Below are 21,126 nucleotides of genomic sequence, written 5' to 3' on the forward strand. Positions count from 1 at the left end.
GTCAAGGGATGTCACTGAGAAGAGCCTGGCTCCATCCTCACGACACTTGCCCTTTACATATTTATAAACATTAATGAGGTCACCCCTCAGTCTCCTCTTCTCTAAGCTAAAGAGACCCAGCTCCCTCAGCCTCTCCTCATAAGGGAGATGTTCCACTCCCTTAATCATCTTCGTGGCTCTGCGCTGGACTCTCTCTAGCAGTTCCCTGTCGTTCTTGAACTGAGGGGCCCAGAACTGGACACAATACTCCAGATGCGGCCTCACCAGGCCAGAGTAGAGGGGGAGGAGAACCTCTCTTGACCTGCTGACCACACCCCTTCTAATCCACCCCAGGATGCCATTGGCCTTCTTGGCCACAAGGGCACACTGCTGGCTCATGGTCATCCTATTGTCCACTAGGACCCCCAGGTCCCTTTTCCCTACGCTGGTCTCCAACAGCTCTGTCCCCAACTTGTACTGGTACATGGGGTTGTTCTTGCCCAGATGCAGGACTCTACACTTGCCCTTGTTATATTTCATTAAATTTCTCCCCGCCCAACTCTCCAGCCTGTCTAGGCCTCTCTGAATGGCTGTGCAGCCTTCCGGCACATCAGCCACTCCTCCCAGTTTTGTGTCATCAGCGAACTTGCTGACAGCGCACTCTAATCCCTCATCCAAGTCATTAATGAATATATTGAATAGAACTGGTCCCAGAACCGACCCTTGCGGAACTCCGCTAGACACAGACCTCCAACTGGACTCTGTCCCGCTGACCACTACTCTCTGGCTTCTTTCCTTCAGCCAGTTTACAATCCACCTCACTACCCGATCATCCAGACCACACTTCCCCAGTTTAGCTGCGAGGATGCTGTGGGAGATTGTGTCAAACGCTTTACTGAAATCGAGATAGACCACATCCACAGCTTTACCATCATCTATCCACCGGGTAACATCCTCATAAAAGGCTATCAAGTTGGTTGAGCAAGACTTCCCGTTGGTGAAGCCATGCTGAGTGCCCCTAATGATCCCCCTATCCTTGATGTGCCTAGAGACAGCACCAAGAACAAGTTGCTCCATCACCTTTCTGGGGATGGAGGTGAGGCTGACTGGTCTATAGTTACCCGCGTCCTCCTTCTTGCCCTTTTTGAAGACTGGAGTGACATTCGCTTTTCTCCAGTCCTCAGGCACCTCTCCCATTGCCCACGACTTAGCAAAGATGATGGAGAGTGGCCTAGCAATGACTTCCGCCAGCTCCCTCAACACCCGCGGGTGCATCCCATCAGGGCCCATGGATTTATGGATGTCCAGGTTGCTTAATTGGTCCCTGACCCAGCCCTCATCAACCAAGACAGATTCCTCCTCTATCCTGACTTCTTCTGAGGCCGCAGGGGTCCGGGGCTCCTCAGGACAGCCTCCAGCAGTATAGACAGAGGCAAAGAAGGCATTCAGTAACTCCGCCTTCTTTTTATCCTCTGTCTCCAGGGCCCCCACCTCATTCATCAGTGGGCCTACATTGCCTCTAGTGTTGGCTTTATCTGCAATGTATTTGAAGAAGCCCTTTCTGTTGTCCTTGACCTCTCTCGCAAGGTTTAATTCCAAGGAGGCCTTAGCTTTCCTAGTTGCCTCCCTACATCCTCTGACAACAGACTTATATTCCTCCCAAGTGGCCAGCCCCTCCTTCCACGATCTGTACACCCTCTTCTTCCACTTGAGTTTGCCCAGCAGTTCCCTGTTTAACCATGCAGGTCTCCCAGTACTCTTCCTTGACTTCCTGCCTGCTGGGATGCTCTGATCTTGAGCTCGGAACAAGCAGTCCTTGAATGCTAACCAACTATCTTGGGCCCCCTTACCTTCTAGTACCCTGTCCCATGGGATTTCCCCTAGCAATTGCTTCAAAAGGCCAAAGTTGGCCCTCCTGAAGTTCAGGGTTGTGATTCTGCTAGCTATTCTGTTCCTGCCACATGAGATCCTGAACTCTACCATCTCATGGTCGCTACAACCAAGGCTGCCCTCAACCTTCACCTCTTCAACCAGACCCTCCTTGTTAGTGAGGATCAGATCCAGCAGCGCTCCTCTCCTAGTTGGCTCATCCACCATTTGCATCAGAAAGTTATCATCAACGCACTGGAGGAACCTCCTGGACTGGGGATGGCTGGCTGAGTAGGCCTCCCAGCAAATATCAGGGTAGTTGAAATCCCCCACAACAACCAGGCCCTGTAATTGCGAGACTGCTCTCAGCTGCCTGTAGAAGGCCTCATCACCGTCCTCATCCTGATCCGGTGGCCTGTAATAGACACCCACAACAGTATCACCCCTGCCAGCCTGCCCCTTAATTCGCACCCACAAACTCTCAACTCGCTCCTGATCCGCCTCTGGACAGAACTCAATACATTCTAGCTGCTCACTCACATAAAGAGCAACTCCACCACCTCTCCTTAGCGGCCTGTCTTTCCTGAACAGGACATAGCCATCCATGACCACATTCCAGTCATGCGAGGCGTCCCACCAAGTCTCTGTAATTGCCACTAGATCATAGCCCCCTGACCGAACACGGATTTCTAACTCCTCCTGCTTATTCCCCATGCTGCGTGCATTGGTGTACAGGCATTTCAGGGAGCGAGCTGGGCACACCGATTTCATCCCAGATTCACCCCCTGATTTCACCCCAGGGGGATGGGAGGCCTCCTGGTCTACCTCAACACTAGAGCGTTGCCCCAGTGGTGCAAGCCCAGCTACCACCCCATCCCCCTTCGAATCTAGTTTAAAGCTCTCCGAATGAGCCCTGCTAATTCCTGTCCCAGAACACTTTTGCCCCTATGACATAAACCTTTCCCATGTATCACTGTCACGCCTGTTGTCTTATAAAACCAGCCATTATCAAAGAACCCAAAGCCCTGCCTGTAGCACCAGTCTCGTAGCCAGGCGTTAATAGAGAGAATCCTACTATTCCAAACAACGTCATCACCTGAAAATGGAAGGAGGGAGGAGAAAACAACTTGTGCTCCAGACTCTTTCACCAACCGCCCTAGGGCCTTGTAGTCTTTCTTCATCCCCCTCAGACTACGGGATGCAGCTTCTTCCCCACCTGTCTGGAAGATCAGCAGGGGGTAGTAGTCTGTGGCCTGCACCAGGTTGGGGAGTTGCCTGGTGATATCCCTGATTCAGGCTCCAGGCAGGCTGCAGACCTCCCTGTGGTGGGGGTCAGCTCTGCATATTGGGCCCTCAGATCCCTTTAGGAAGGAGTCTCCAACCACTAAAACTCTTCTCTTCTTCCTTGTGGAGGAGGTAGCTATACGCCTGTCAGGTTTTTCTGACTGTGGTGGGACCTCTGATATAGGTTGCCTCTCCACCACATCCCCATTGGACCGGCTGTATTCCACTAGGGCTTCATATCTATTGCTCAGAGGCACCTGTGGAGGCGAGGCAGGCAAGGAGGACACTCGTCTTTTGCCACGGCCATAGACTTGCCTCCACTCACTCCTCTCCTCTAGGTTATTGTTTTCCACCTGAGAGGGGCAGAGTACAGGGGTCCCTCGATCCTGGGAGCTCTCCGGCAGGTGCTCCCATTTTTGTTGCAGGGAGGGCAGAGCCTGGCTCCACCAGTCTATCTCCATTTCAGCCTCCCGAATGCTCCTAAGCCTTTCTACTTCGGCTTGAAGCCTTTCAACCTGGCTTTGCAGCTGTGCCGCTCGGCCGAGCAGATCATCTACTTGCTCACAGCGCACACAGCCCCCTGATACCACAGAGACGGTATAGCATTCCCTGCAGCCCGCAACCTGCACCATCGCCTCCTTCCGTGGGAGCTCTGTCTGGGTTCCCACATCCATTTTGGTCTTCTTCCACCGGGTAGATACCATTGTTCTTTCACTGAACTGGGAAATACCTGTTGGTGACACCCCTGGTTCACAGCTCCTTGGCACCTTCCTCGCCTTGTGCACTGGGAGGGAGTCAGCGCCCTCCCCAACGAGCTGCAAACAACTGCAGCCTCTCCTGCCCTGGGACACACCCAGTCACTGCTGACTCACACAGTCACAGCTGAATCTCCCTCTCCCCTCTGGCCAGGGACTAGTCCCTGCCCTCCAGGAGGCTCTTTATCAACGATAACAGGGGGTGGAGCGTTTAAATCGCCTGCGGTGCCTCCGCGGTGCCTCCGGCTACGCCCCCTCCTCTCCTGATTCGTTGCCGGGAACCTCCGGGTCCGGGTCCGGGGTCACAGGGAAGCAGCTCGGGGCTGATGCTCGCGGGAGGCTCAGGGGGGGCCCAGAGTACGAAAAACCGCCCGGTTAAGCCCGATGTCGCCCTCGCCCCCGCACTAACCTCAAGTCGCTGCCACCGCTTTCGCTGCTGCCGCCGCTGTCAGCTCAGAAAATTGATTAAAAACTAGGACGTGTGTGTTAAAATTGTAATTGTATTATTACTGACACTTTTGCCTGTATTGAAGTATTTTAACTGCATTATTATTAATCCTTTTCTATAACAATTAGTTTTGGACTAGCAATAATAGACCCTTCAGATTTCAATTAACAATACATTCTTGGCTTTACTTAGATGTAAGGTGTTCTTTCTTTTTGCCCATACACAAGACCTTGAGAATAACAGAAGGGAGGAAAGATGATCATGGGGGCTTTTTCAAATTCAGCTCCTAGCAAGGAGCAAAAAGGCACTCCGTAACATCACTCCTGTTCTTTCCGAGGTATGTTATGCATGTTACTAGCTGCGAACTGCATTAATGGGAAGTTTTACTGGTATGTTCTGTGTGGTTATTTTCACACCCACAGAGCTGAGGTCTGCCCCAGCAGTGAGATTGCTTTGCCCCTTTCTGAGTATTTCGCTTGGAATGAGATGGTGGGTTTTTTCTTAGCTGGGAAGTTAAGCAGGTGATGTCTCTCACTGGCTGCAGGGTAGTGTTGTCTTTGTGCATGTCACTCACTTGACTCTTGATCCCTGTTTAGCATATGATTAAGAACGATTTTAAATAGAGGTGAAAACATGTGTTGGTTATGCCCAGCAGATTTGGCATCAGTTATTCAGATCTTCCAGCAAAGATCCTCCTGTCCAACTTGGGAAGAAATATGCCCCGGCTGCGACATGCTCTTTCCTTCACACCAGCAAGATTTGTTCTCCTTCTGTCTGCCCTCCTGCTGGGAAAAAAATCTATGTTAAACTCCCCCAAAACACACACAAGCTTTTCTTCTGTAACCCAGGTGCTTTTGCCCGGCTGCAGGTTAGGTGGGAGTGCCACCAGGAGCAGGAGACCACAGCTCCCAGGCAGCATTCACGACCCCACCTTGCACAGTGCAGTAGAGATCTACGTGGCTTGTGCAGAAAGGGACCGAGAAGCATTGCATGGTGGCACAGTTCTGCGGGCACATGTTGGAGAGGACACCCAACAGGGAAATGCAGAGAAGTAGGCCAGCACAATGCTGCAGAAATGGCAGCAGGATTCCCAAAACTTCTTGAGCTCCACAGGACAAGTTACAACGTGTTACAGACCCTCCTTAGTTTCGAGACCTTCTCCACTAGTCATAAATTCACTCCCTAGCACCGTTCCTGCTGATTTTAGAACTGCGGCATCTAACACGTGCAGTTACACCTGATGCAATACAGATGAAGCATCCAGTATTGATACTTCTCTCTGAAGTTAGTCATCTGGGCCATGACCATTTACACTAGCTAATATTCTTACTCTTGTGTCTCACTGTGTAGCTCCACTACGGACACTGATGTTGATGGGGACCCTGCCACAGTACAAACCACTAGCAGGAACCAGTCATTTACACAGCATCAAGGCTAGGATACTGGCACGAGTCAGCATTTAAATGTTTGTAAACTAGTATTTCTGCCTGAAGACTTGTCCTTTATAAAACCAAGTTGGTCAAATTGTCTCAAATGGACTTATGCTACTGAAAAATGTAGCTCAGCCATATGAACAAGCAACTAGACTACAAATACTGCCATGTTTCTCATAGACCATTCCTGCATTTGAGGCCAGACAATGCTAACAAGAATTTGTTAAAATTATCTACCCAGAAATTGCATAATCTGACATGTTTGCTATCTACAGGAGGAAGTCACTATCACAAGTTTTTGTACAAACAGTCAAACAATCCAGATGTCACCAAAGATGGCTGTTTTGATGATGCTAAGCAAAAAAAAAAACCAAAAACAAAAACAAAAAAACCCCCACCAGTTCACATAGTAACAACAAAAAGTAACAAAACTTTTCTTAGAATATTACAAGAATAATGTGAATCCTAATTATACTACTACTGTAAATATTATGTAAGCTCTAATAATGGTATGTTTAGTCCACCATCAGTTGCCTCTGCCAAGGACAGAGGCTGCAGTGCTATGCTGCAGTCCATGGCATGTTACTCACTGCAGCTTCCTTGACCATAAGAGGCTCTGCTGAGCAGCACCTTCAGCAGGCAAGTCCAGATCTTCATTTGACATTGCCCGGTGTCACTCCCTGCCTGCACTGCCTGACCTGGCACAGCCCTGTCCAGCCATCACCAACATGGCACATAGCATCAAGAAAGAAGGCAGGAACAGAGTCCTGAGGCTGCTTAGGCTGCTTTCAGCAATGTTTTTACACAAATGTCAAGTAAACACTCCTAACTGCACTATCACCCCAATGCCCGGACACTGATAAGGAACCAGACCTGCTCTAGACAAAAGAAAAACAGAGGGCACTGGACCTTTGGAAAATTTGGGGCTCCAAGCTTATCTTGGAGGATTTGTCATTACATGGCACAAATAAGTGCCTGTTTCTTAGTTGGGGACAGAGTGGGTAAATTGGGAGGATGAGGACACATTTATCTTTCCGAGAGGTTTGGTGCCTGACATCTAGCTGTTCTCTGTCATCGTCACAACTGGGATCCAAATCAGAATAAACTGTGAACTCTTTGTCATCTCCTGTCCCAGAGCTGTGAAAAAAGCAAGTGTTACTCATTCCTCATTTTTGAAGAAAAGGTTAATTTTGACCTCGGAAGAGCCCAAAGCAAAAAGAAACGGAGGCTGAGTTAAAGGCAGTATGTTAAAATGTCTTTACTTTGAACATACTGGAAATAACGTGTGTTAAAATAGGAGTAGTCCAATCCCTACCAAGGTACCAAGTACTCTGGTGGCCAGGACTGCACTGATTAATATAAAGAAGGGTTTGCCAGCAACAGACAGGTTTGAGCAGGGCAGGTACACACTCTTGGTGATTTCTGTGTACAGTTCCTTAAGCAGCTTGCATTATCTGCAAAGCCCATCAGCATTCCTCAGTCCCAGAGAGTGGCTTCTTAAATACTAGGCTTTAGATAATGACGTAAGGCTGAAAAAGTCATTCAGTGGAAGTTCTCTCTCCCTTCCCCATGCACGTACAGTTCTTTACCACGTTATACCTAGGCAAAGTTAATGCTGCGAGATAAAACAGTCTTTAGATAAACACATTCATAGAACTAAGTCCTGCAGTTTCAGGTCCAGAGATTTCCCTAGTGGATCTTGTGCTTTGAATAAAATACAAAACACTTCTAGGCACGAAACTCAGGTCAGTGTAGTTCTCTATTTGCCACCAACACTACAACATAGGGCTGTTGCCCAAACTGAGGCATGTGGAAACAAAAGGAAGCACAAAACACAATGCATCTCTTATTTAGGCGGTGTGACATTTTCTCTCAATGTTTTGCATTTTTGGTTGGGACATCTCTGGTCATCAGTGTCAGAAATCTTCTGTGGGTGGTGTGGGTAAGGCATCAGTTCCCTACCTTAATGTTCAACTGAGAAGTCAGAGAGTGCACTGGAGGAAGTCTTGGGTGGTACAAGGTTTCCTTTGCAAAGTTTAAAGAGCACTTAAATTCATCAACTTTAGCCCAGGGACTTTCCCAGCAGAGAAGTTTCCTGGAAAGAGATGAAGTGTTGAGTCAGGGTTTCCTGATGTCTGGCTCTTCTGAACTGTCACAACTCGGACCCAAATAAGAACAAACACTGAACTCCTGCCCACACTAAGAGCTCAATCCAGTCCTTCACTGTTGCAAGGTAAGGGGAGAGGGGGGGAATCCTCTTGATGAATTCTGCTCTAGTCCTCCCCAAACCTTGTTCCAGAGTCAGTGTAAAACCCAGGAGATTACTCTGGGGACATGCTCTTCAGTTGATGAGGAGGATGAAAGGATCATTACACCGAGCTCAGTGATTTGATGAGTTTGGAGCTACGATGAACAATCGTGTCATTACGTGTTTTTGGCTGGTGTGGATAGCTAGCTAGCTAGCTACATAGATACTTAAATAGGTTTTGCCTACTGGCATAATTTGTTGTCTACATTTTTTTGACACTGCTCATGGTTTCCTGGGCAGCAGGACTTGGCCTCACTCAAATGCTGAGGCTACTTCAGGCACTGCAATGCTTATCTTAACTCTGGTCTCTTGAAAAGCAACCCATGGTTTCCTGTCCTCATGAGCAAAGCAGCAAGCAGTCCAGAAGAGCATGCTGTGGTGCAGGATGGGAAGAGGCAGCTTTCCAGTGGGACAGTCATACATATAGCTGACACGGATGCTGCTGAAACAAGGTACATGCTCCTTCTTTTTAAGGATGCTCTGAAAGTAAGCCAGTCTTACAAGTATGGATTTCAGTAGTGACAAGCATCGAGGATTTTTTTCAATCCAGAAGTATTAACGTGTGGTTGATTTTTTAATACACTTTGTTATTCTTTTCAACTGGATTAATTGAAAAGTTAACCAAATTTGTGAACTTCTAAACCATTAAAATTTAAAGAATTCACCATCTGTAGTCCTGATGAGGAAGTAGCAATTAAAATGCTCAAAAACAATAGCATCCAGTTAAAGAGTCTTGCTTTTCCTCCCATACAAATAGATGATGTTCAGCCCTTACCTGAGTTTTATGAATCAACTGGCATACCAATATTATATGCAAAGACCTCAATTCCTTGAAGTTTGGCATACCATGGCTGATGCTTTTAATGCTTCCTGCTCTGCTGTAGAAAAATTAGGCTAGCAGGCCACAAGCTGGGATGGACAGCCCTGTGTCTCATGTCTCAGTATTTCACTCCCACTTAGCTGTGCGCTTCTGGATTCATGTCAAGAAGAGTTTTGTGCCTTTCTGATCAGTAATAGTAGAAAGTTGGGAACAGATCAAATTTGGGAGTATCAGCAAAGAAGCAAAATAAAATCCAATGCAAATCTGATTTTCTATTTTTTTTTTCTAAAAAGGCATTAAAAATCCTCTGAATCTTAAGTAGGGTAACGCTTGCTACCCTGTCCTTCTTGACTGTGTGACAGAAGTCAAAGTGGCAGATAGCAGAGGCTTTTGGAGCTCTTGTTTTCAAAGTAATAGACATATGAAAAAATACCCCAAGAGTGTAAACATCCAAGGAAATAACTTGAATCCAACATTGGTGCGGTTAGAAGCAAAGAATTGTTTCACTGACATGTTTTATTGCTCTCTGCCGGTGGTAAAAGACTTCATAGCAAAAATCAAAAGCTCAGGTTTTTTAACCATGACATTGGGCCAGTTACTCTCAGCCTTGTTGCTGAACATACTCTTCTGGAAGAATACTGGTTTGGCTTATCTAGCCCGAAGTAAAAGAAAGTGTCACTTTGCCCTGTGGTTGATGAGCTCAAGTTACCACACTGTGAAAATTACAGCTTGGATCCCCCAGGAGGATCGACTGGCTCTGGACTCCCAATAGCTAGAATATATAGCTAATCTAAAGACTGGTTTCATATTCTTCATTCAAATACACTAGTGCATTCAGACAATCTCTGTAACAGTTCCCAGAGAAATAACCATGGTCTGGTGATTACCAGCCATGGTCTGGTACTGCTAGTGACAAAGGTTGTCTTCATGTCAATGAGAGTAGAATAAAGCTCTTAACTCCTAAGGCTCAACAGTAATTATTGTTCCTGACAAATGATGACTGAACTTCTGATTACATTGCTGTAGCATTTCAACAGATGCCTGCTTAAACAGCAAGCAAGTCCATACCATTTTCTGGAAGTGTTTTTAAGGTTTCTAGCTCTAAATTTGTTCCAAATCACTCAGAAACCACAGGAGGGGATACTGACCAAAGTTCATGCTGTTGCCCGCTTTAGCAGGGGTCTCCCAGCTCTGTGGGTACCTGGGACAGACCCTGCCTACCCACCCGCTCCCCTGAGCCTGCAGACTCTGGTTGTGCTGTTCTGCATCAGCTTGGCTATCGCTCTACAGTACACATCAGCGTTCAAACCTGCTCAAGCCTGCAGCCTGTCTCTGCAATGTTTATGGTTCAGAGCTGACAAGATTCAGCTGATATGTTTTAAACATTAGTCCAGAAAGCCTGACTCCAACTGTCTACGTCTTCCCAACCCACCACTGAACTGTCTCTCGGAAACAATAACACAAGATGCATCTTTGTTTTATTTTGGTGCTCTGAATTGCACCATGCTTACTCACATTCTCAATCTCTCCCCCCAGCTCACTCTTTCCTTTTCCTTTTGTGTGAGGACTCAACTTCAAGCCATGAGTTGTGCTTGGGTCAGATACCCGAAATAAGAGAGGCAAAAGCTACAGGGTGTTTGCACAGTACTGAGCCCAACACAGGCTTTTACCACTGCTCTGCAGTGAAAGCTACGTGTTCTTAGACTGTGGGGGCCAGCCGTCAGCATGTTGCTATCAGTTTTCCTACACAAAATTCAAGGTGAGGCTGTGAGCAGCAAAAGTTGTAAACTTACCCCAGGAGCAGGCAGACATCACACCTTCCTTGCCACCACCACCGCAAATACTCTCCCACGCTTTGCTTTGCCTCTCAACCCACTTCCTTTGTCCCGTCTCTCTCTGCCCTGGGTTCACTTTGCCTCATTCCTTCCCACATGCTGTGCGACACACACAAGCCACCTATGTGCACTCTGAAGGGGTGATGCTGTGTCACACTGGCTGCCACCAGTGCTAACCTCTTGTAAGCTGACTTCTCTAATGACTTTCTAGTTATTTGTGAAACCTGGGCTTGAAAGCTCACTGAAACATGTCATAGCACACCAGTTTTGCATCTTCTCGATTCCCATAGATTTAAAAACAGCAACACCTTTCAAAATAAAAAGTATTATGTTTTTACAGGAGTACTAGTGCTTATGGAAGGAGCCAGCCTCTCGGGGACAAGAGGAACACAGAACACAGAATAAAAATGCCACCAGCATCCAGCTTTTGTGAAGTTTACTCAGAATAGATGACCTTTCCTAAGCTTTGGAAATTATTTCATTTGACAGTGAATTGTTTTAAGTGTTCATTTAGATTTCAAAGGCTTAGCAGAGCATGTCTAGACACTGCCTCAGTTACACCTTTGCTTTGATGTTGACAGAGTGACTCAAAACACACACCTTTAACCAGTTAAGCCGTTTCTGTGGAAGGAACCTGAAAGCTTTTCTTCTGTTTGTGCATAACCCACATTCATAAACCACTCCAATACCTGACCTCTGTTTATGAGCAAAATCTTTCTTTGCCGGACAGGTCATGTTCCCTGAGAAGGGAAGGAAAATTGTGTCTTCTGCCTAAGCTGGGCCCTGAGCAGCTTTGACTTCTTGATAAAGCTCTCAAAAAACCCTGAAGGCAACGGTGTGTAATGAACCAACACATAACAAGATGATGCCAAAGACAGGACCTTTATGAAGAGAAAGGGTTAAGATCTTTATCACAGTATGCAGAGCAGAGACCAGGACAAACAAGCAACACACTGTGGCAGGCACACCACAGCACTGTGCAGGCAGAGGTGAAGTGAGAAGGGCAGAGCAAGGTTAATTCACAACCCTGACAATTCAGTGTCACTCAAATGCTATTTCAGAAACTTTAAATTCATGGAGCACGTAAGGTAGTTTCATTAGCAACTGCTGACAGAATTTATATTGCTCTCTGAGCAAATAAAAATCTGAATAATGGAAAGTTAGTATTTAATACAGGGCAACTCCCATGCTCTGAACTATATACCGTTAGGCTTAAAGTAGCTACTTATCAAAGCAAGTCTGGAGGAAGTGTGTGGCTGGTTAACCATGCTGAGTGACTCACTTCAATATCCAAATCATCTCTGGAAAAAAATTAAAAACATACACAGAAGGTCATTCTGCTACTCCTACCTCTTCTCCCATGAATAGAGAAAATGCCATCCACTGGATTATGACAGATGGCTCAGTTTGGTCCACTGAACTGTTACTAATCTTTCTTAACATCTGCATGCATCACTCATTTACTACATTATTCTGAACTCACATATATTAAAATGCCTAACAAAAAGATCCAGAAAAGACACTTGATAGTGCAGCAGAACAGGGAGTGGTGACAGTCCCAGAAGGGGTGTGACAGGAGAAGTCTTTACTAACAGTGCCAAGATATTCCTACTGCAGTGATGGCACAGACTGGTCTTGAGCGTGCAAAATGTTTCCTGCAACTCAACTTAAAACAGCAGTTGCAGATTAAGTATAGGAGACAACAAATAATCAAATACAGGAATCAACTAGTCTTAGCTGTTATAAATATTCTGACTTGACAAACAGATGAATTATTACTTGCTCCAGGGTATGGCTTTTTGATTTACAACCCCCAGAAGATACTTCTGTACCTCTCACGAAAAATGACACTTTATCATAATGAAAAAAAGAAACCCAAAAACATACCCTGCTACTGTAGCTGCATAGACACATAAAATATTTATTTTTAAAAAAAATTTTCCTCTCATCTTCCTTCACGATATATTTGACTTTTCTTTTTCAGGTAGGGAGGACAAAAGTGATAAATATGAAAGCAGTGGAAGAGAGAAGAGTTGACTCCTTCACTTTGCCTGTCTCCTCACAGCTGTAGAGAAAACAGTCTCTTGCCTCTATTCTCACCAATGGCTGGGGACGTCTGGAAGGAATTATGTCCTAGTTTGACTGTTTACAGAAAAGAGGTAGAGGTGCAGGAGCCCTACCTTCCATCACACCTTATGCCCCATAGAAATACCCAGTGCCCAGTCAGCCCTGGGAGAGTACCGGGTCCTCACAGGCTTCCTCCAGGCGCTGCAGGAAGCTGACATCTTCAGCAAGCCTGGCCTGGCCGCACTTCGCCTCCCTGCATTCACAGACGCTGCTCACGCTTCCGCAGCTGGGGTGAGCTGTCAGTAAAGGTACCGGCCCAAAGTGTGGGTCCAAGTCTCATCCCTGGACTCTGACGACGACACGTCCACATACGCAAGTTTCTTCTCAAATTCCCTTTTTAATGTGCTTTAAAGAAGATGCAAAAAGATGACTAAATCAAGGTTGGATTGTCTTCTAAAGTAAACTTAATTTCTACCTGTTAGAAATAGGTCAAATTTCTCTAAAGGATCACTATCAAAAACACTTCAGAGAAGTATGAATATCTAAAATACACCAGGGAAAATGTATTGCAGAAGTGATTTATTTCATGCCAACTTAACTCTTTGACTAGATATTTTAACACACATTTCAAAAATATAACCAGTACAACAATAATTTAGAACACTACAGAGAAAAATTTATATCTCAGTGAATTTCAAAACAAGGTATTATGCACACATACTTGTATCATAAGGCAAAAGATAGTCTATCCATAAGCAGCACTCCTACAGCCTATCTTGATATACACTGGAGAATGAAGATCTTCTACTACTAAACCTGTACTTACAAATGAATTCCCTTATCTTCCAGATACCTCTATAGAAATATAAGGTATTTCTATAGAAAATAATTAAGTCCTACTATTATAATTCTATATAAGAACTATTATAATTCATAGGAATATGTCAAATATAACAACATTATCCTGAAGAAACAACTGAAGTTGCATATTATTATTGCCTGTCAATTACAACTAAAACACACACATGCACACAAAAGCACACTGAGGAATACAGTCCAGTGCATTTTAATAGAAACAAAGAATAAACCTGATTGGGCTTACCATAGGACTGAAACAGAATATAACAAATATAATGCAACATAATCAATGACAGCAATTAATGTATCAGAAAGGGATCTAGTTCAAGGTGGTTTTTTGCTAGGGATGCTGAGTTTCTGTTAATGTAATCAAATGGTGTAGGAGTGTCTCAGCTTCAGACTAGACTACTTAATTAGAGGCACAGCTAGTGTTAGAGAACTGGCATGAAGCAGTACATATTCCTGCAGAGCCCATTAGGGAAAAGGAATGTACAAGTTTCAGTTTCAAGATTCACAAAAAAGTTGCTCTGAAAAAAATAAACATCTTCTGAATTTTAAAGAAAAATTAAAACACAGGAGACAATCTATACCCTAATTAGTGTTTTTGTTAATAATTAAGATGCACTTATTTGTCTGTAATGAATAGGACAGATTTCTTTAAGAAGCCTCATAAAACGTTTTACTTCATAAAGCGATCTATCTCTGTTTGGTATTGTAAATGCCCCTCAGATTACAAGTAATTGCAGCAATAATGAAAATTGGAAAAAAAATTATATTTTTCATATAACATTTACAGTATTCCAAGATAAATTTAATAAAATACAAATTATCATAATTACAGAAAATCAGAGTAATCACTTTTTTAATACTTCATATCTAAAAATCACTTTCATGGTTATGTTTTAAAATAGCAAGAATAAATATTGAAAAGACAGCAGCTTTCCACCATTCCCATTAATACTGTTAGTGACTATTTTACAAGTGCTTGATTGCAAAATAAAGGCAGATATATACCATGATTTTTCCAGTAGTGTAAGTTACAGTAGTATAAAGTTTGTTGTTTCTTAATGTGATCTCGTACCTAAATAATAAAATATATCATAGTTTGTCAGAAGCGTCACTACTAGCACAGACTAGAAGTTGCATATCCTTTACCTTCCCTCATAAAAGGACTCCCCCACTTCACTGCTAAGAGATGCACCTTTCTTAAGGCGAGTGCAGAGGACTCATTTCCCAATAGGATATCAGAATATGTGTATTTTTAAACGCCTGAAAAAAGAGAACTACAAATCTAGTAGGAGTAGTAAGTTTGACGAGAGCTTTTTGCTATCCATACTTTTTAAGAAATTCAACACTGACACAGTACTAAAGTAGCTACTGCTTTCACTCACACTTTTCAAAGTTCATTACAATTTGCATGGATTCTTTTCACTGGTTTAAATCTTTGACATGAAGATATTCAAACATTTGTACTTAATTTGGGTGGGATTTTTGGTGTTTTGGGTTTTTTTTTGGTGTTCACAGATGAAGAGGAAACTGTGGAAATGATGATGAAATGGAAGTATACCTTAACTGCTCTGTAATTCATAAAGTGAAATAATAAAGATATATATAATGGACATTCTTCAGTTGCAAATAAATACGACTATATACTGACAGAATAAATAAGCCAACATTCAGCTCCCAAAAGCACAGTTTGCAAGGCAGTTATATTTTAAATTACCTAAATTGGAGCATCAAATGTGATGAAAGAACATCACCAGCCTACAGTACAGTCACTGCTTAAACATATCAAAGCTACTTTCAAATTTTTTTAGCTGTAGTACTGTTAGGACCAGAGCTATAGTAGCAAGGAACTCATCAAGAGTTGCTGCAATCTGGCTGGGAATCATCATAGAATGGTTTGGGTTGGAAGGGACCTTTATAGGTCATCTAGTCCAGCCTGCCTGCAACGAGCAGGGACATCTTCAACTAGATCAGGTTGCTCACAGCCCCATCCAACCTGACCTTGAATGTTTCCAGGGGACAGGGCATCTACAACCTCTCTGGAGTGGAGTAAATCTTTAGTCACACAGATCCCAAGCAAGTTCTGCATTAATTGTACTAGCAGTAAACTACTTTAAACTAGCTCAAGTACACAGCAAATGCTGTGCAGGCATATCCCTTATTTCTACAATGTTCTTTTGTAGTTGCACTCTATATTTCTTTGTTGAAAGTCTTCCAGATTTAGTCATAGGAACTTATAATTACTTTTCAAAACACACTTTAGATTAATTGGCCTACAAATTGCACATAATTAGAGAAACAGTAACTGTTGGTCAGCAATGAACACCAGGGATGAAACTGACTTCACTTATCAACTCCTTACTTAAACAGCCAGAATCCAGGGAGCATGTGACACCGGGGATCTCCAAGTGCAGTCCAGAGAACTCCTGAGAGATTTTCAGAGCTCTAACTCCCAGGCTTTCAAAAAGCAGCCACTGGTTACTCCAGCATTCCACTGCAACGTCAAAAAAAGGTCAGTGGATTCCCACCTCAATGAGCTCAGAATTTCTACGTTGGCAACTGAAATCCCACTGCCATTAATTTATACAGTCAACTCCTCAGATTATTGTATCCCAATAAAAACTGCACAGAGGGCTTACACCAGGGACTAGTTAGCTTTTGTATATAAAATCCTGACCAAGTTTCCACTGAAAATTCTGTTTGCAGCCATTCCACTGATTTCTGAGAGGGAAAAAAAAAAGGCCCCAAGAAGGCTCAATCCCACTCTCTGAAGTCAGCAGGGGCTAGGTAAGGATACTTCACAAGCATTCAGAAAAACAAACAGTCCTTCTGTAATTCTTCCATTAGCACTGAATTAGATCCCTTTGTAGTTACATTTCACAAGTTACACAAAGAACTTGAGCCTTATTTCATCCAAAGGTTTTTTAAAAATAAACTTTTGGGCAATTAAATGAGATACAAATTTCAAAAATAGAAATACCAAGTCTAAGAACATTCATGTGGATGGATGTCCAAGAACATTTATAACCCCTTTCATATAAGGCTGAATTCAGGATAGCATTTCTAAGTAGATCTAAAATAAATTAAATAGGTGCTAACATAAAGTTGCTAAAGGACAATCTGAATAAAAAAAAGAGTCTCATTTTCTCAACTTCTAGTCCCTGCTACAGCCATAAGATTTTGATTAAGCTTTTACAATACACAAAATACCTTAAACTAAAAAAGTGCCCCGTTACAGGTAATCTGGAAATTGTACGAGCTTCAATACATGTGGACATGGCTGCCTTTCAGTGTGTTCACCTAAGAACAGAACTGACAATTATTTTATGTCTGCCAATTTATTAATACAATTATTGCTATACAAATAGAGTATTTTTTCTCCTTCAGAGTAACAATTCAGTGTTTCAAAACAGGCATATCAATATATTACAAATACCACTACTGTTAGAACACATGATGTACTAAATCACAGGAGGTAGGTTAGATCCCCATTAACATTTACTTCAGAAAACAAAGACTATTTTTAAAAATTCGTAGAACACCTCATTCATGAAAATTTACTTTTCAGAATAACTCATTCCTAGTTGCTTTAAGGGATGTCTGTTTTTTATGCATGATAAAGAGGTCTTCCAGGTTTCAACATAACTTTGCAATAAGCACATAAGAAAACTCCCAAGTGGTAAAGACTTAAGACAAACTGCAATAAAGCAACAATTTAAATTAATCACATTTCCAAAGAGATCATGAATTTGACCACATCTTTTACCTTATGATTACGTTTGAAAATTCATTCAACTAACTACAGTTTAAAAATGCATCTACACCAATGAAATGAATGTGAAGCTTTTTTACACTGTTAATAATTGGCATTTTGAATGGCATTCAAATGAATAAGCATTATTCTTTTTGCAACAACTTACTGCAAAATACAGGCACCTTAAAAACAGATATATAATGCAATGAGGGCATCTGGGACATTAAAAGTGTCTACCGTTATCTAGTCATGCTATGTATTTCCCTTCTTTTAAAGATATATTCTACAATTTGAAGCCGTGCCTGAGGTGTGTGCAAATTATAATGTTTCTGCATTTAACTCAATTTTCACATTATATTTCTTTTACAGTTACAAAAACATTAGAGTGCCAAGATTTTCACAGAACCACAGAATGGTTAGAGTTGGAAGTGACCTCTGGAGATCATCTAGTCCAACCCCCTGCCAAAGCAGGTTCCCCCAGAGCACGTTGCACAGGGTTGTGTCCAGGCGGGTTTTGAATATCTCCAGAGAAGGAGACTCCACAACCTCCCTGGGCAGCCTGTGCCAGTGCTCTGTCACCCTCAAAGTAAAGAAGTTTTTCCCCATATTCAGATGGAACTTCCCATGTTTCAGTTTGGTTTGTTCTCTTTTTTTTTTTCAGCCATTAAAACTGTAAAAATCCTAAGCAGATGTCATATCTTCGATAACATATTCTTGCTATTGCACATATGATTATATGACAGTGAAACTCTGGTCCATATTCAGTTTCAAATATTTACACATGCTAAAATCATTTATCTGCATATAATGCTGGAAAAGAAAAAATACAGCCTTTCTTCACCAATACACCTTGCTCCAAACTTTATGCCACCAAATTTCATAGAATCATAGAATACCAGGTTGGAAGGGACCTCAAGCATCATCTGGTCCAACCTCTCTTGGCAAAAGCACGGTCTAGACAAGATGGCCCAGCACCCTGTCCAGTCGGATCTTAAAAGTGTCCAATGTTGGGGAATCCACCACTTCCCTGGGAGATTATTCCAATGGCTGATTGTTCTTGTGAAAAATTTTCCTCTTACATCCAATCAGAATGTCCACAGGAGTAACTTGTAACCATTACCCTTCGCCTTTTCCACATGACTCATTGTAAAAAGGGAGTCTCCATCTTCTTTGTAGCCACCCTTTAAATACTGGAACATGTATTTAACGATTTTATGAAGAACAGCCTGCCATTCAGTCTTTCTGCTTATACAGGGTCTGATTCAAAGACCACTGAAGCCAAAAGAAGCTTTAATTTAATTCAGTAGATTTTGGACTAGGTATAAAGTTCAAATAAAAATATTATAGAAAGTGTTTACTACAGTAATTGATATAACTGCACTTTGGATGCATTAAGATGCTCTCACAGCATGTGTTAAAATACAAAAAAAAAATCCTTCCAAAAAATCTTCTTCCTAAAACTTACGATGTTATAGTTCAAGTTGAGCCCTAGCTATATTTATGAAGTTTACCCTCTAGTAACTTAATTAATAGTTTTCTCCTTTTGGTCATGACACAAAAGCCCACACTGATGCACAACAATACCTACAACAGAAGAAGCATATTCTTGTCATAAGTAATAAAGTTATCATACAGGTGCATTTCCAAAATAGTTGTTCCTTCATATTGTTTTTTTGAACAAAAATGGTCTTTTCTGGTTCAGTGATATATTATAAATGCAATTTTCCAAGCAATGATTAGCAAATAGATTTCCACTGCATTTTTTTCAGCTTTGAGTTTAGACATCATCAAATATTTTGCTTCGAGACATTGACAGGTATCTTCCACCAGGCTGGTACCTGCAGAATCAATTTTAAATATGAAAAAGTACCACAGGAAACAGAAGAATAAAGACCCATAAAATCATGTAACTCTCACTGCACTTACTCCTTAACTCTCAATGAATTACAGAATCTTAACTTCTACTGAATTACTGTTTCCATGAGAATTTGATAGGCTGTCATTAAATTAAATCTCATGTGACCAAGAAAAACAGTGATATGAATACTGGGAGTCTTAAGTAACCTTGTTTCCTGATAAAAAGGAAAAATTTGAATGTTTTTGTTGAACGGAAATTTTTTTTCTTTTTTTTTTTAAAAAAACCCAACAAACCAATACAACAGCATCCAAAAGTAGTTTCGGTGATTAACAGAATATTTCACTGGGTGTTCCTACAAGAAATATAGTATCAAAGATAATGAAAACAAATGGCTGCATACTTAGTGGGAAAAAAGAAGCTTCACAAATTGTTGGTCAAATATATTTTAAAAGCATTTTAAAAGGACAAATAAGTTCCAATACAAGCACTTCCACTCCACAGTACTGACCAAAACCTGAACAGACAAAAAGCCAAAACCTAGTATCCCTAGTGCTCTTACTGTTCTAGAATACTTGTAATTATTGCAGGAGCTATAGTTTTAAAAATCAATGTTACACAAGCTATTTTTCAGTTAATTGAAATTTCATATGCAATTATCCTTGATCTATTACCTCTATGAAATGAAATACAGGTTACTAGAGGAAAGCTCAACTAAGCTCTGTGGCTCCAGATATTATTTTTAAAGAAAAAGTTCAGAATGTTCCACTCTGCAAAGTCTGTATAGGTGCCAGAAGACTTCAGATATTGTACTTGAAAAGTATTTGCTCCATAAGAATTATATATATATATATTCCTATTTTTGTAGACTATTATCCCTTTCACACTGCAGAGAAGTCAACAGCTGACAGAACTGCTAGGCTAGTTCCTCTTTAAACTCTTGTGCTTAAAAAGAACGACCTTTTCAAACGGGGTGACATTAGACTAGACAAGTTAGTTGTTGATACAAACTAATATTGCTGAATCAATCTGTAAAACCTAGCAGTGTCATTTAGCAGCATTCTTTGCATGTTTTGAACTGGCATTTATTTGTTGACATTACAGATATAAGTCAACTGAAACCATTTATGATTTTTTATTGGAATTGGTATGCTGGTTTTAGCTAAAAAATAATGTAAACTATAACTTTTTATAAGGGAATTTAAAATTATTTACCTTTAAATGGTTCTATATCATAACTAGCTAGATAAAAAAAGCACCCATAATATGTATTACTTGTTTCTTAAATAAGAGCAGAGCTTAGAAGTTATATAAAATACGCTATTTCACAATGAAGGAAATTTGGTGTTGCAGTCACACCCACAGAACCACAGAATTCTCTACTATAGACAGAGCTACACTGTGCAGTCTGGGACTTTTTGTTCAATAAGTTCAGATTTTAATTAACTCCAGTAGTTCCAGCATCTGATCCCCAGCTGTACTGCTGCAAGTACTGGTCCTGTAATACTCAGTTATCTTTCTTGCAGCCCTTTATGATGGCTTACATGGGGAAATCAAGCAAGCTTTCTAAAGTCTTGAAGGAAATTAGAGAAAACCTTATATTGTACATACGCAGGTCATTCTCCAGCTTTCTGGTTTTGAATGCAGTATTTTTCAGATTATGCCAACATACAAAATTCTATTCAAACTCAAATCTTACTCAGACATTTCTAAAACACTGAAAAACCTTCAGGTTTCAATTGGTTTTAAAACTATTCCCATATCATGAGGGGGAAGGAAGAAAGGAAAAGAGCTAGGTGAGATGATAAATTTTGTTTACAAAACTATTATTGTGAAACCATCTGATATAGCTGTC

At 42.0% G+C, this 21,126-nt stretch overlaps 1 protein-coding gene across 2 annotated transcripts in view; it reads right to left on the bottom strand.

Annotated features, from left to right (window-relative positions):
- Positions 1–13,394: 13,394 nt before the first annotated feature.
- The window catches only part of LMBRD2 (LMBR1 domain containing 2), a 38,392-nt gene continuing 30,660 nt past the window's right edge, over positions 13,395–21,126 (bottom strand). For both annotated transcript variants that reach the window (XM_068423487.1, XM_068423488.1), the window contains one exon: positions 13,395–19,254. In XM_068423487.1, the coding sequence (XP_068279588.1) occupies positions 19,194–19,254 (61 nt within the window). In that variant the 3' untranslated portion in view covers positions 13,395–19,193. The remainder of the gene's footprint in view (positions 19,255–21,126) is intronic.

Source organism: Nyctibius grandis, chromosome Z (genome assembly GCF_013368605.1).
Source record: "Nyctibius grandis isolate bNycGra1 chromosome Z, bNycGra1.pri, whole genome shotgun sequence".
Taxonomy (NCBI): Eukaryota; Metazoa; Chordata; class Aves; order Nyctibiiformes; family Nyctibiidae; genus Nyctibius; species Nyctibius grandis.